Source organism: Aricia agestis, chromosome 6 (genome assembly GCF_905147365.1).
Source record: "Aricia agestis chromosome 6, ilAriAges1.1, whole genome shotgun sequence".
Classification (NCBI taxonomy): Eukaryota; Metazoa; Arthropoda; class Insecta; order Lepidoptera; family Lycaenidae; genus Aricia; species Aricia agestis.
This window is the reverse complement of record NC_056411.1, coordinates 4,701,080-4,718,020: the sequence shown is the minus strand read 5'-3', so window position 1 is coordinate 4,718,020 and position 16,941 is coordinate 4,701,080. Positions and strand designations below refer to the sequence as shown.

The window sequence follows — 16,941 nt, the reverse complement described above, 5'->3', positions numbered from 1 at the left end:
GATAGCAGCGCTTTTTGCCAAACCCGATCAAAGGCCTTTGTAATGTCCAAACTAACAGCCCTTCGACTCAATCACCTGAGCCCAACGATGAGTTAGGTACGCCAAGAGATCACCAGCCGAGCGACCCTTTTAGAACCCGTACTGTTTGTCGCTTAGTAATCCCAAGCCGACTAAGTATCAAAAGAGCTGGCTATTGATAATGGATTCCATAATCTGCGAGAAGACGGAGGCTATAACGATTGGTCTGTAGTTGGAAGGATATGAGGTCACCTATTTTGGGGATCGGGTACACCAAAGCTGTCTTGCAAGAAGCCGGGACAATGCCAGAAGTGTAGAAGAAACGAAAAAGACGTGTTAAGACCGGAGCCAACTCTAGAGCACACTTTTTCAACACAATATTCCATTCTGCTTTCTACGAGGACGGGTTGGGGTCCTTAGAGAGGAGGCAGGTCGAGTGCGGTGTCCCACAAGGTTCGCGTCTGGATGTTTCTTGCTTTGACTGGGTCCTGCGGTGTGCTATTCTCTCGGGCATGGCGCTCGTCTGTTACTGCGACCACACCTATGTCTTATTCCGAGAGAAGACCTTCGAGGAGGCTGCGCGGCTGGCTGAGGTGGAAGCATCCCTCATTGTCAGCCGCATAGAGTGGTTTGGGCTTCGGGTACGCCTAAGCAAGCCCGAAACTCTACTCTTCCGCGGACCCGGGAGGAGAGGTCCCCCACCCGGAGCACGACTCCTTATCGGAGAGATGGAGGTCAGGATGAGTCCGACGCTTAAATGTCTTGGACTCATCCTGGACGGGAGGTGGACCCTCGGCCCACATTTCCAACAGTTGGGACCGAAGGTCGTGAGGGCGGCGTCAGCGCTGGATCGGCCTCTGCCTAATATAGGAGGGCCCAGCAAAGCCTTCAAGCGGCTATACTTCAGAGTCTGTCGGAGTATAGCCCTGTACGGTGCCCCAATTTGGGAAGATTCCCTCACCGCTCTTAAGAATATATGAGAGGCCCAGCTGCGAAGAGCACAGCGGGTCTTTGCGGTGAGGATCCTGGGTGGCAGCCACTGCCCTGGTGGAAAACCCGGCGTAGGAGCTTGTTGCGACAGTCTCTGCTGAGTTGCACCTCCTCGTTTCAGAGAGGTCACGGGGCGAAGACCTATATTGGGAGGAGCTCTGGCGGGTCCGAAAGCTGGGATAGCAGTGGCTGTTGAGGAGGTGGTGTGAGGACCCGGCGCAGGCCCAGTACGGTTAACGTACTGCTCAGGCTCTGCATCCAGTTCTTGCGGTGCCGAGAAAACCCCTCACCTTCCGCCTTGTACAGGTACTCACTGGACACGGATGTTTCGGTGCATACTTGTATAATGTCGCCAGGAGGGAGCCAACGCCAGCCTGCCATGAGTGTGGTGCTGCGGAGGACACGGACCAGTACACCCTCGAGGTGTGCGTTTGTTGGACCGTGCAGCACCATGATTTTGTGCGGTGCTTGGGCCGGACCTCTCGCTCTCGAGCATAGTTCGCTGCATGCTCGAGAGCGATGAGGCCTGGCACGCAGCGGTCCTTTTCTGCAAAGCCATCCTTGCGTGCGAGAGGATGATCCATCCTCCGTTCCGCTCCGCTGGCGTAGGATGGGAGTACGGAGGCGTCGTTACGCGAACCTCCAAACTTCTGTCTAATCCGGGGCTCCGGGTCAGGATGGTCCCGGCGCCGAGGGGAATGCTTCAGTTTGCCAAAGCGTTCCCTTATTTTGGAGGAAGTCCGGTCGTGGAGGGAGTCCTGTGTTAGACATATCCAGGACATCCCTCCGTATACGGCTTAAGACAAACCGCAGGTGGTTTTAGTGGGTAATAGTCCCACATACCCCCGGGGTGCTTCAGCTTAACTGAGGCACATACCCAACCCGGGGCACCCATGATGAGTTGCCCTGCCCATCAAAAAAAGGCCCTTTCACTAAACTTGATTAAGCTTCATTTATGACACGAATAAACGTGCATTGATACAATAGCGTTAAGAATACAGCAACAAACTCGCTTTCTCAAATCGACGCTCGCGCATCAACTAAAAGGCGTTAAGAACGGCGTATAGGGAGCGCCGGCGAAGGAATTATAGAGGGGCGGGAGGGAGATGAAGTGGTGTTACTTATCTCTGTACACATAACTCAACTATATTCGTTGGTTGTAAGTATAGGTTTAAGATTAAAATGATGTGTTTAAAATGTAATAACTTTTTCATACCTATGAAATAAGTATGAAATAAACTGTCGTATCTATAAAAGTACACAACATTTCCTGCAGCGAAATTGTCGTATCATTGGGAATGTTGTATTTTAGGCGACAAAAATGTCGTAACTTATTCAAATCAAACTCGAGCGTTTAAAAACCTGTGCCGTATCTTTTTCTAATTTCTCACGCATTGCCGTATCTATCTTTTATCCAAAAATTGCAGTTTTTCGTCTAGTTACGACAATTTTTTTTAAGCTCTGTGCTAAAAGGTGGTAAAAATCCATGGTCGTATCTTTAATAGAATTTATCGTAGAAAGACGAGATATAGACCATTCGACGCAGAATTTTTTCCATTTTAATGCGGCTTCGCTTCTTGTTTGATTCAGTTTGTTTCCAATCAAAGTTCTAATTAATAGAATTCTCATGAAATATCAAACAAATTTAGTTTTATGTGTAGAATTAAGGTACTGTTTAAAATTGGGAGAAAGTAGAATATTGACACGAATTACTGTAGGTGGCATACACTATTCCTACATCGAAACGAGACTTGAAACAGTGCTGCATTTTTAAAGAAGAAACTCAAAATTTATGTTTATTTAATACACAAAAAATACAGTTACTGCAAGTGAAGTTCGATTGAGTTTTGCTATCTTAATTATTGTAATTTATCGATTTTTACTGGGATGAGGTATGATATTGTCTATCTAAAAAATTACAAATATATCTAAAATCTGAAACCTCCTCCTTCGTTAGGGAGTCAGCAAAAAAGTTGGTAAAAAATTGTTATGTAAATCATTGAGGGGGCGAATAAATAAAAAAATAAGACATCGTCCATATCTCTTTGCTCTTACGCCCATCATATTTTATATGTCAGGTGAATAAGAACGACGCGGAATCGGCGCCAAAGTAGGTTTTTCGTAATAACTAAATAAATATTCAAAAAAATTAAAATCCGATTGTCCAGTCCCTCGGTAGCATAATTTTATATTAATTATTAAAATATAGACTCATTTGAATGCACCGTTTTGTAAAGAAATGAAATATTCGTGAAAATTAATAAAATATAACATTATGCATCTTTTTATCTAGAATCTTTCTTAAGATTTTTTAATCGAGAAAATTCTAAGATATCGTGTTTTCGCTAGTACAGACCCTCGCAAATATGATGCAGTAGGAAATTGTATAAGGGTGACGATAATTACGAAATGATTTAAAGTAATAGCTATCATGTAACAAATCAGTAAAAAAGACTAAAAGAAATAAAAAGAAAAGAAATAGAAAGAAAAGAAAAAAGGAATAAATAAAAGAGTAATAACAAGCCCTAATAATGTTAAAAAGGTGGGAATATTATAAAAAAAATGATGCAGTATCTATGTTTAAAAAATTAAATAATTCGTTGATGTAAAAAATGTTCAAGTATAAAGAATTACAAAATCGTTAATTTGGCTTTCTACGCCCTCGTAAGCCCTTTATTGGCTAACTTTCAAAAGAGTTTTACATGTTTAAGACTGAGCGCCAGAATGCTAAAGCTGAAAATTTAATCTCGCTGTAAGTACTTAATTACTTGATGTTCAACAGAAATCGAAGTTAAAAGAGAAACTGAAAATTATATCAGGTCTTTTATCGTAATAACTAGATGACGCCCGCAACTCCGTTGCGCCTAAACTCGTTTATCGCGCGGGAACCGTACATTTTTATGGAACAAAAAGTATCCTATGTCCTTTCCCGGCTGAAATTTGCCATGGATATACTCAAAGTATATCCATGGCAAATTTCAGCCAAATCGGTTCAGTGGTTTAGGCGTGAAGAGGTAACAGACAGACAGACAGACAGACAGACACACTTTCGCATTTATAGTATTAGTATGGATTTACTAGCCTTTCGTGTCCTACTGTTGACTAAAGGCATTCCCCCAACTTTAATTAATGAGAAGTTTAACAGAAAATGAGATGTAAAATTAAGGTTTTTTGACTTTTTAATTGACCATCTCTAAAAGTGTTAATTTTTAACCGATTTAGAAATAAAATATGTTTTATTTTATTTTTGCTCAGCTTATTGACTAACACTGAATTGAAAGCGTTTCTTCTAGTATTTCCACAACCGCGGATTGATGCTAGATCAGCTATACTCAACCTGCGGGCCGCGAGCCGCATGCGGCACACCGAGACTTTATCAATGGCTCGCGTGAAGTCAAACCATTTAGAAATTCACGCCTACCCCCCAAAATACTGCAGTCGTCGTGAAGGTCGTGAAAAATTTACACAAAAATTTTATGATGGGGCCAGCCACACCAAGACCAAATCGTGTTTGTGGCCCGTATATAAAAAAATCAGCCAAGTGCGAGAAGGACTCGCTCACGAAGGGTTCCTTACCGTTATAGAGCAAAAGTACCCCACTAATTTCAGGCCTATTTCGATTCTACCGACCTTTAGTAAAATATTTGGAATTTTTTTTTATTACTAGTGGATTTTAATTCAAATAATTTGCTGCACGATAACCAATACGGATTTACTAAGGGTCGATCCACAACGGATGCTGGTATAGGACTTCTTTGTAGTATTTTTGAAGCTTGGGAGGAGTCGCAGGATGCCTTAGGTGTGTTTTGCGATCTCTCCAAAGCCTTCGATTGTGTTGAGCATGCTACATTGATCAGGAAACTGCGCCACTACGGCATAAAGGACTCTGCTCTCAGCCTTTTGACTTCTTACCTTAAAAATAGGACTCAAAGGGTTGAGGTAAATAGTAAAAGGTCCAATGGAACCAAAATAGAATTAGGTGTCCCACAGGAATCTATCTTAGGCCTATTTCTTTTTCTCATCTATATAAATGACTTACCTTATCTAGTAAAGGATAATAATAATGAGATAGTGCTTTTTGCTGATGACACTTCACTTATTTTTAAAGTGAAGCGACAACAGTCGAACTACGACGAGGTAAACAGTGCTCTCTCAAAAATAGTACATTGGTTTAATGTTAATAACTTACTTTTAAATTCTAGTAAAACTAAATGTATAAAGTTTACTTTGCCCAATGTTAGGCAAGTCCAAACCAATGTGCTATTAAATGATGAGAAGATGAATTTGGTAGATAACACTATATTCCTAGGTATTACACTTGATAGTAAATTATAGTGGGGTCCTCACATTGCTTATCTAGCAGGTAGGCTCAGTTCTGCAGCATATGCAGTCAGAAAAATTAGAGAAATTTCTGACGAAGACACGGCACGATTAGTATATTTTAGTTATTTTCATAGTAGGATGTCATATGGAATCCTTTTATGGGGAAACGCTGCCGACATTAATACAATATTTGTGCTGCAGAAGCGAGCCATACGTTCTATTTATAAAATGTCTGCTTTAGAATCTCTGAAAGATAAATTTAAAGAAATTGGTATTCTAACTGTTGCTTCTCAATACATTTTGGATAATGTAATATATGTTAGAAAAAATATAAATAAATTTAAAGTTAAAAGTGACATTCGCTGTAGAAATACTAGAAATAAGCACAAGCTGGACATGCCAGTGATCAGACTTAGTAAAGTCAGTAAATCTTTTAAAGGTCAATGTATACGCCTTTACAATAAAATCCCGGAAAACGTTCAAAATCTTTCCATTAATAAATTTAAAAAAGTAGTCAAAGAGCGTTTGTGTGCCAAAGCTTATTATAAGGTCAATGATTTCATAGAAGATGACACATCTTGGGAGTAGGATGGCTTCTTGCAAGGCTAGCTAGGCTAGTTGACATTGTATATAATATTAAGTTAAAAAATTGTAAACTTTATTTTAAAAGAACAATTTTTCTCTCACTTTTTTGGTAAAAAGTGGAACCCGTGCGAGTTTCTTACGCCGGTTCTTCTCGCCGGGGTAGTTCCCGAACCGGTGGTAGGCATCAGGTAGACATTCTGAAAAAATTTGATTCAAATTTACTCAGAAATAAAACATTTTTTATTTTATTTTAGTAGGCAAAAATGTTGAATATTTATTTTATTTTAATATTATTATTGATTATTATTAAAGTAAGTACAAATATTATAATTAGGCATGCTGTGAAAATTTCAAGTACCTAGCAGTTGCCATTATTGATTACGAGCAAAAAAGGTCAAAAAAATTAGGTTTGTTGTATGGGAGCCCTACTTAAATATTTGTTTTATTTTATTTTTAGTAAGTATATTATGTTGTTATAGCGGGAACAGGAATACACAATCTGTGAACATTTCAGAAGTCTAGCTATAGCAGTTCTTGATATACGGCCTGGAGACAGACAGACGGACAGACATCGAGTCTCAGTAATAGGGTCCCGTTTTTACTAAAAAAGGTTGAGTACCTATAACTGCCCTAGATGTATTGCCTATATTTCTAATTAGTTTCCGCTAATGATCGGTAATCAAGGAGAGGGGGATAAATACGTTCACGTCGTAATTAAGAGAGGGGGGAGAAACTTAAACGTGTGGTTCTAATTAATACTTGTATAGAATTAATACTTGCTTTTAGTTTTCAGTAAAATATTACTGTTTAAGATCGACGTCTCCTCAACCTTCTTGAATAGTATAGAAATTAGTGCTAAGTGCGAGCGCGATTTGGCATCGGAACAGCGCTGCGGTATAATTCATCCATCCTCTAACGGTTGTATATGACGCCTCCGTGGTCTAGTGGTATAGAGCGCGGCTCTTGACTCGGAGGTCGTGGGTTCGATTCCCGCGTTGGAAACATCTTATTTCCAAGTTTGGTTAGGACAATGCAGGCTGATCACTTGATTGTATGACAAGTAAGATGATCCATGCGTCGGATGGGCATGTAAAAAGTCGGTCCTGCGCCTGTTCTCTCGCCGGTCGTGTCGGTCTTCCGTCCAACTGGGTTATGAGAGTAAAGGAATAGAGAGTGCTCTTGTGTACTGCGCACACACTTGGGCACCATAAAATTACTCCTGCGTAGCTGGCCTGGTTTCAACGAAACCGGCCACCGTCACCGAAACCGGTGTGGGAGCTATTATTATTATTATTATTATTATATCGGTTGTATCACGGAGATTGCTCTCAGGAATTGTTTGGAATCATAATTATTATCTCCTGCAACTTTTGCCACCGTTCCACGCGAAACATATAGTCTAAGCGATAAGTTGAGAATGGCGAAATATAGAGATAAGGGTCATAAAAATACGTGTCATAAAAAATTTGTTTCTTCTATTTTTTTCTTATATTTTAGATTTCTAAGAGGAAAATTTTTTCTATAATAATAATTTAAACAATAGAAATATTTAAAAAACGATTATAAACAATAAAAAATTGTTATTAAGAAAAATTTTTGTTTCTATAAATCATAATATTTTCAAGAGAATAAAGGTAAGAAAAAAAAATTTAAAAGCATCGAAATAGTCCATTGGTTTATAAATTTTTTATTAGCAATTGGGGGAAAAAAATCTTTTTTAGTTAATACATGTCCTTCATTGATATCAAATCAATTACGTGATAATAAATGAAACAACTTTTTTTTTGACAATAATACGTGGATTTCTAGTTTTTGTTCAAGTTAAAAAATGATTATAAGCAAAGTATGAAATTTTTTTAAACTTTTATGGCGTGATCTTGTTAAGTATGTTTATATCAAGGGCTCCACGAAGTGAAATATTTTACGAAAATTATTTAAACGTTTTCTTTAAAGTACAATGAGGACGGAAGATCGAAAAAATTTCGTTAGTTAACATTTGTCTAATTTGTTGAACAATTAACTTTAAGTTAAATTCCCAACGGAAGCAAATTCTTTGAAGTGTTCGGAATACACCATAAGTTTTTGAAAATTTTAAATTAATATTTAATACCTTTAAAAAATAATCAGTGTGACGTGCTTGGTTTTGAAGCCACGCGCGCTACCTAAAAATGCCGCGCGGAGGCTTACTTTCAGCGTTAAATTAAAATTATAAATAATAGAGATAGAATTTCGGGAGTTGAGATTTTTTTATGGAAATTTCCTCTTCTTTAATAATCTTTTTTAAAATTTCTTAAATGTTGTTAGTTTCGGAGTTTTTAACAAAAAACATAATACCTTTTTTTTGCAACCTAATTTGCTTATAACTTTTGCAATTTTTTGTGTGCTAATACACGCTTCCGATACATTTTTCTAGACGTCTTCCCGAATCTAATGAGCTATCGCACGTATTTTTATGATCCTTATCTCTATATTTCGCCATTCTCAACTTATCGCTTAGACTAATATTCCATCCTCATCACCTTGATGAGTGGCAGTCTCCCACCGTGCGTTTTTCGCGTAACTTTCTGCCGCGCACTGTAAAACTGTGGAACCAAATGTCACTAGCAGTATTTCCGGACCAATACAATCTGAAGACCTTCATAAAGAGAGTGTATATTCTCTCTTAAAAGGCCGGCAATGCACCAGCAACTTTTCTGATGTTCTCGCAACATGTCGTGACGGTAGTTGCTTTCCAGCAGGTGCTTTTATAAAAAAATCAAAGTTGAGTGCAATAATATTTTATTAGGCACTATACTCAATGTCAATGTTATTTACTAATTGAATATTATTAGAGTAAACATAAGTAGTACAAAATGTAGTGGGAAATTTAAAAAAACGTTACAGCCCATTTTTTATAAGAAGTCACATGTTTTCTTCAATGATCGAGTTACACGATGTATAATAACAAAACATTATAATCGAATCTCGTAACTTTGTAATTTTGAATCTTAATTAAACGAAGTTGAACTCACATAATAGCTGGTACATAAATAAGATTCTATTATTTGCTCCTAAAGTGAGTTCGTAAGTATTCAAATGACAACAATAACGGCGCACCCATAAAGTCCGTTCGACTGTGCTTTTATTGAAACAATAGATGTACACCGTGATTTTTATTGAATTGTGATTTTTGATAATATAAATAAAATTAAATTGTGATTTTGCTTATCTTATATCTTTAAAAGAGCAATTCTTGTACTTATATATATTATATATAATTGAAATCTCGGAATCGACTCCAACGATTTTCATGAAATTTAGTATATAGGGGGTTTCGGGGGCGATAAATCGATCTAACTAGGAATCATTTTTAGAAAATGACATTTTATTGATGTTTTGCTCGGTCAAATAGCTAGTATATTATAATACATGACACTCTCAACTCCGTTGCGCCAAAATTCGTTTATCGCGCGGGAACCGTACATTTTCCGGGATAAAAAGTATCTTATATCCTTTCCTGGGACTCAAAGTATCTCCATACCAAATTTCAGTAAAATCGGTTCAGCCGTTTGAGCGTGAAGAGGTAACAGACATACAAACAGACAGACAAACTTTCGTATATATAATACTAGCTTTTACCCGCAGCTTCGTTCGCGTCAAAACGTATTATTATAATATTATAGCTGTTGCCCGTACGGCCGAGGGCAAAGTTCCCCGCATATTATTCAAATGACAGCCGAAAAGTGTATGTTTAGTTTTGGTTGTATTAATAACTTTGTTCTTAAAAGGGGAAATTAAAACTTAAAACTAACAACCCGATATCATTATGATGTAAGCAGATATCCCAGGAGGTGGAGTTTGGGAGCGAGCAGTACGAACTGTAGCCAAAGTCCCCCGCATATTATCCAAACCGAAAAGTGTATGTTTAGTTTTGGTTGTATTAATAACTTTGTTCTTAAAAGGGAAAATTAACGACGCTACATCATTTTTTCGGGATGAAAAGTATCCTATGTCCTTTCTCGGTACTCAAAGTATCTCCATACCAAATTTCATTAAAATCAATTGAATAGTTTACGCGCAAATCATAAAAGTTTATTGTGCGGAAACCGTACATTTTTTCGGAATAAAAACTATCTTATGTCCTTTCTCGATACTCAAAGTATACTCCATACTAAATTTCATCCAAATCGATTGAATAATTTACGTGCAAATCGTAAAAGTTTTTTGTGCGGGAATCGTACATTTTTCCGGGACAAAAAGTATCCTTTGTCCTTTCTTATGTCTTAAAGTATCTCCATACCAAATTTCATCAAAATCGATCGAATAGTTTACGCGCAAATCATAAAAGTTTACTGTGCGGAAACCGTACATTTTTCCGGGACAAAAAGTATCCTATGTCCTTTCTCGGGACTCAAAGTATCTCCGTACCAAATTTCAGCGAAATCGGTTCAGCGGTTTGGGCGTGAAGAGGTAACAGACAGACAGACAGACAGACAGACACACTTTCGCATTTATAATATTAGTATGGATTTAACTACCTATTTTTGTAAAATTTCAGTTACAAAACCTGAACAGTCGGTTAACAATACAGTTTTCCATTACCCGCTGCCCGTGCGTAGCGGCTAACGGCATTCTAAAACGCTCGAGGGATAAACTATAAAATCGATCCCACGAAATACGCTCGCATAAAAATTACAATGTCCCAGCGGGACACAATCGAAGACACGAGCGGACCCACTTCGGTAACTAACGTTTTACAAGTTACAACGTAGAATCACAATTTTTCCCGTTTAATTTGAACAAACCTTGTAAGTTAATTACTTCATCATTTATAGCTAATATAATATTATACAAGGCGTAACAAAACTTAGTGACATTATATTGGGGTGTGTGTGAGTCCTCTGTATGGAGTACACTGTGAAAGTAGCAGCGCTGAAGGAGCAACTTTTTTAAAACTTTTGTATGGGAAAATTAATTGTGCTGGCGCGTTTGCCCATCCAAATTCCAAAAAAATCAATCTTAGCTCTGCTATTTTCATAGTAAACTCCATATAAGGGTTGATTCAGACCACAACGCGACGCGTCACGCGTAGATGCATTTCTAAATTTATAATATGGATTTGACAGATTCGCAAGGCGTCTCGCGCAATTGAAATCTGTCAAATCGCCTCGCCTCGTCGCGTTGCGGTCTGAATCAACCCTTAGGGACATATACATCCTATAGTATTATCACCATGTTTTATTACACTCTGTATACATAGAATCCACATTTTTTAAATCAAACACTTTCCTTTTCAACATTTTCCCGGTTCTAAATTCTAAAGCCTCCATTTATGCAAAAAATGTCGGTTTTTAAATTGTTAGTTACCCACTTCACTCACTCAAGTCTTCAATCGATATACAATGAAAACAAAGGAACGGTGAAAATGGTTTCTTTTCTTTTGGTAACGTCCCGATATTGCGGTTGGTGGAGTCGGAAAAATGACATTTTGCTGCTGTATGCAAGGTTTTTGGGGACAAACAAACATCTATTTATGCTGGCTCCCTGCAACCACGCTGTCTTTTATCCTCGTGTTGGTAGGCTTTTTTATGTCCTTACTGGGGCAAGGTTTCTTTCGTTTTAAGCGGTTTAAGATAATATAATATAACATAAGATTTATTTAACTCAGGCATCTTGGCCCAAATTATAAATACCTTATAGACTAACATACATACAATTATACTAAAAACTAACACTAACACTAAAACACTAAACACTGCGACGTGGGGCGCGACGCGATGTGTTCGGAAGTCGTCCTCGGAACCTCCTGTAGACGACTCCAATCGGCCAGAACTGCTCCTTCTCGAATTAGATCATCGATCTCGATTAAGACGTAACTGACGTTTGACTGACAAATGTGAAATGTCCATTATAAATGCATAAAACGATTAAACGACTGAACATTTTCCCATCTATAAGGGTGAAGCCAAACGAGCGTAATTTGCGAGCTGTGTGACTATGAGTCGTACGATTTTGGATGGTGGTGAAACTCTGCTGCATTCAGTTTCATACAAAAGTCCTATTTGATTCGCACTAGCGTAATTTTGTGAATCATGATTTGTATGAACATATATTTACGCGGCAGAAATAACTCACAAATTACGCTCGTTTGGCTTCACCCTTAAGTTGAATAAGCGCTTAGTTAGCTTAGGTTGTTAGCGCATCTACATGTAACAAGACAGACAGACACAAAAACAAAACTAGTACAATGCTTTAGGAGCGAATCTACAAGATATACTCAACAATAACCCCAGTAAAATATAGGAATCTACAAGATATACTCAACAACAACCCCAGTAAAATATAGTAGTTTATGCGCAGATGGATGTAAAATTTACCTGTGCACCATTTTATTGGTACAATACTGCACATCGATTGTTGGACAATTTAAAAATTCAACCTATTGGTACGTCAGGTCCAATGTCCTTTTAGCAGTAAAAAACCTCGAGCGTTCTTTACTAGCACTTAATATTCAATTAACATTTAACATAGACACAATATGGTGAGTGTTTTGAACGGCCGGCAGTTTTCAGTTCGTTCCGATGGCTCAATCGACCCCATTCTCCCGTTTACGATGGCCGGATAAAGTCACATTTTTTGAGTTGGCGCAGCCAGCAATGTAAAACTTAGAAAACATTACATCTACTTTACATAGAGGAATAATAAACAAGCACGTTTTTAATAAAATTATTAATAATTTGACCACAGCAGGTGATTTCACTATAAGTGGCCGAGTACTGTAACGGTGGTAACGTGTACTGGAATACACTGAATTTAAGTATCCGTTTTCAACACTAGATTAAATCACTGGATTGGTAATGTAAGCAGGCCATAATGGCCACATTGGCCAGAGTAAAGTTATCGTTAAATCTCGCTAAGAGAGATTTAACGATGACTTGACATAAATGAAAATTTTGTCATAAACTTTTTAAAAACACTATAAATCTGTAAAAATTCAGTGTCGGATGATCCTCGAATTGCATCAAATTCGTTATAATATTACTCCGTTATAATATTAGCATGAGCGTGCGATTTTAAATCATTAAGTTTGATTAAAAGCAACATCGTCTGGAAGTTTTGTGCGATAAAAGTAAAGGGAATTCCGAAACTCCTACCTATAAATTTCTGATGAGGACCGAATTGAATGTCAATAAAACTTCCCAGACCTGACCAGTGTAGACTAAGATTTTTCTAAAAAAAGACAGTACAGAAATAGACATTAGACAAAGTTAAAATTGCCAACGTAAAAATAATATGTATTCATATAGCTTATAAGACAGATTGGTACCTATAATATTTATATATTTTAAGGTGTAACAAAGTACCATAATATGAATTGACTATGAGCCTATCTTCCCACTTCCACACTTTTTTATGCGCAGGGGAAACCCTTTATGGGTGCCCCGGGTTGGGGATATGCCTCAGTTAAGCTGAAGCACCCCGGGGGTATGTGGGACTCCCGACGTCGGGCTTACCCACTAAAACCACCTGCGGTTGGCGTTCAGCCGTATACGGAGTAATATCCTGAATCTGTCTAACACAGGACTCCCTCCACACTTCTTCCACACTAACCTAACCTAACCTAACCTTCAATATTCAATTAATATTCGCGTCATCGCGGGCATATGCCCGCTAACCAATCACAACGCGGGCGCATGTCAGAAAAAAATGGCCGCCTGAAGTGCCTCGCGTGTTTTTGTCTCTGAAAGAATAATCCCACCAAAAACATTTTCATGTAAAAATGTTGCCAAGATGAGAACATATAGTTCGTGGTGTCAAAAAGTAGTGAGATCTCATGTAGAGCCAAGTTTCTAATGTTACAGACTCAGCCCTAAATTTAAAAACCTTAATTTTACACTATTGCGCGGCAAAATATGTGATAATAATATAATGTGTCAGCCGTACGAGAAAAATCTAAAAACTCTACACATTAGTCAAAACCGGTGGCCTGGCCATTTTAAAATAAAAGTTTGTAAGTACAACAGAAAAGTATATATTAAGTTCAAAGCCCATAGCATGACGAATAACAAAATGGCCAAGACACCGATTTTGACAAATGTGTAGAGTTTTTAGATTCTTCTCGTACGGCTGACACATTATATTATTATCACATATTTTGCCGCGCAATAGTGTAAAATTAAGGTTTTTAAATTTAGGGCTGAGTCTGTAACATTAGAAACTTGGCTCTACATGAGATCTCACTACTTTTTGACACCACGAACTATATGTTCTCATCTTGGCAACATTTTTACATGAAAATGATTTTTTGGGATTTCATTTCTTTTTGTAAGTTGGTTTATGTTGTTTTTCTTTTCATCATCATTATATCAGCCTATGGTCGTCCACTGCTGGACATAGGCCTCTCTCAATGAACGCCAAGATGACCGATCTCCTGCTACTCGCATCCAACATGGGCCTGCAACTAAGCGGAGATCGTCATCCCACCTAGTTGGAGGTCGACCTATACCCCGATTTCCCAGGCTTGGTCTCCATTCCAGAGTAAGTTTACGCCAGCGATCGTCTGTTCTTCGAGCTACGTGACCAGCCCAGTTCCACTTCAGCGTACTGATTCTCTGCACTATGTCGGTGACTTTAGTTCTTTGACGAATTGTTTCATTTCGAAGCTTATCCGCCAAAGAAACTCCGAGGAGGTCGACCTATACCCCGATTTCCCAGGCTTGGTCTCCATTCCAGAGTAAGTTTACGCCAGCGATCGTCTGTTCTTCGAGCTACGTGACCAGCCCAGACTTTAGTTCTTTGACGAATTGTTTCATTTCGAAGCTTATCCGCTAAAGAAACTCCGAGCATAGCGCGTTCCATAGCATGCTGAGCGACGGAAAACTTACGAGCTAGCCCTGCTGTAAAAGGCCAGGTTTCCGCCCCGTAGGTCATAACGGGAAGCACGGATTGATCGAAGCCTTTCGTCTTCAAGCTCTGCGGAATATGCGACGTAAGAATGTGGCTTAGCTTCCTGAATGCTGCCCAACCCAACTGTATCTTCCTATCGGTTTCTCTCTCGAAGTTATGTCTACCTACCTGCAGTATGTGCCCCAAATAGACATATTCCGTTACGACTTCGAGAAAGACACCGTTAACTGCAACCGGTCTCGGGAGAACATGTTCGTTGAACATGACTTTCGTCTTGTCCAAGTTCATACCGAGACCGATCCGCCGGGAAGATTCATTTAGGTCGTTCAACATTTCCTGCAAGTCCTCCAACGATTCTGCCAATATGAAGATATCGTCAGTGAAACGAAGGTGTGAGAGGTACTTGCCATTAACGTTTTTACCACGTCCTTTCCAGTTTAGGGTCTTGAAGGCGTCCTCTAACGCATTTGTGAACAGTTTCGGGGAAATAATATCCCCCTGTCTCACTCCTCGATGCAAATAGATTGGCCTTGTTGTGGCTTCCTGTGGCTCAACAGAGTCAAAAGCCTTCTCATAGTCCACAAAGGCAAGGCACAATGGCTGCCTGTACTCATGTGACTTTTGTACAACTTGCCTTAAGGTGTGAATATGGTCTATGGTGCTAAAGCCTCTGCGAAACCCAGCCTGCTCCGGTGGCTGGCATTCGTCAAGTTTGTTGGATAGGCGATTCGTAATGATCCTAGAAAACAACTTATATATGTGAATAAAAGCGAGATGGGTCTATAATTTTTAAGAAGGGTGTTATCGCCCTTCTTAAAAAAGAGAACCACCTCGCTTTTAAGCCACTCTTCGGGGGAAACTCCCCGTTGAAGGACAAAATTATTCTCTTAGACTGTGAAATACTTTTAACAAAAATCTCGACAGCCGAACATATAATCTCCTCATTTTTGGAAGTCGGTTGACAAAGCAAAAAAAAGGAAATTGCAATGGAAATCCCCTTTTTTGTTCATTTACAATTATTCACATAAGCGGTTTTTATTTTTACCCATATTTAAATTGTAAAAATATTGCATAACTTATTTGAACGATGAAAATATCATACAATTGATTTACATTTTTCAGATCGGAATAATCTGATACATTGTTTACCGTTCTCTCACTCACTCGGTTCTGTTAGTCAGTGTGAGTGAGTGAGAGAACGGTAAACGCGTGACAGACTGCGGCAAACTTAGCGCAAACGGGTAGAATTTGTAACGTACCTACTCACTATCAAAGAAGTTGATACATATTATGCTATTTATCTTTATATGCAAGATTGGGACCTGCGGTCACCACTAAATTAACATAACCCGACCAAATGACGTAGGTCTTCAAACTGCATATGAATCAATTTCTTCGAAGGTACATATTAATATACAAGAGAGTAGAGACACAAATCCATTGTAGCTTCGCGTATATTGTGGAGTGGTGCAGCGTAGCGGGCCGCATTTTTATCTTATCTTATATCTTATATTATATATTATTACTAGCTGTCCCGGTGAACTTCGTGTCACTTTAAAACCTTCTCTGGACTTCTACAAATATTTTAAGACTAAAATCAGCCCAATCCGTTCAGCCGTTTTCGAGTTTTAGCGCGACTAACACATTTGAAAATCCATTTTTATATATAAGAAATATAGATATCTCGGAATCGGCTCCAACGATTTTCATGAAATTTAGTATATAGGGGGTTTCGGGGGCGATAAATCGATCTAGCTAGGAATCATTTTTAGAAAATGTCATTTTATTCGTGTTTTATCGGGCAAGGCTCGGTCAAATAGCTAGTACAAGTATTATAACTCGCCACGCACTCGGTCATAAAGCATGTATGGAAAATGCGGCCCGCTCCGCTGCAACCCATCAAAATATGCGTTATCCTTAACGGTTCAAATCGTTTAACTTCAGCCAATGCCCCGACCTTGTCTTGGAAAGTGGTTAATGACGTAACACGTAAATAAATATTATTTACGGCGTAATAACCGTATTCTCCGCGTAATAAATAACTTTAACGCCTGCGTAACGGACTTACCCCATGTCGATAAATTTTATAGATTTTCCCTTATTTATTGTAACACGGAAACGCCATTTAAACTAACAGAT

At 38.7% G+C, this 16,941-nt stretch overlaps 1 protein-coding gene across 1 annotated transcript; it reads left to right on the top strand.

Moving 5' to 3' along the window:
* Positions 1-530: 530 nt before the first annotated feature.
* Positions 531-998, top strand: LOC121728077. Its single transcript, XM_042116184.1, has one exon. The coding sequence runs from the start codon at positions 531-533 to the stop codon at positions 996-998; it is 468 nt and encodes a 155-aa protein (XP_041972118.1).
* Positions 999-16,941: the final 15,943 nt, after the last annotated feature.

Excerpts from the sequence above, each read along its gene's own strand:
- LOC121728077 (XM_042116184.1), top strand. The coding sequence starts at position 531 with ATGGCGCTCGTCTGTTACTGCGACCACACCTATGTCTTATTCCGAGAG.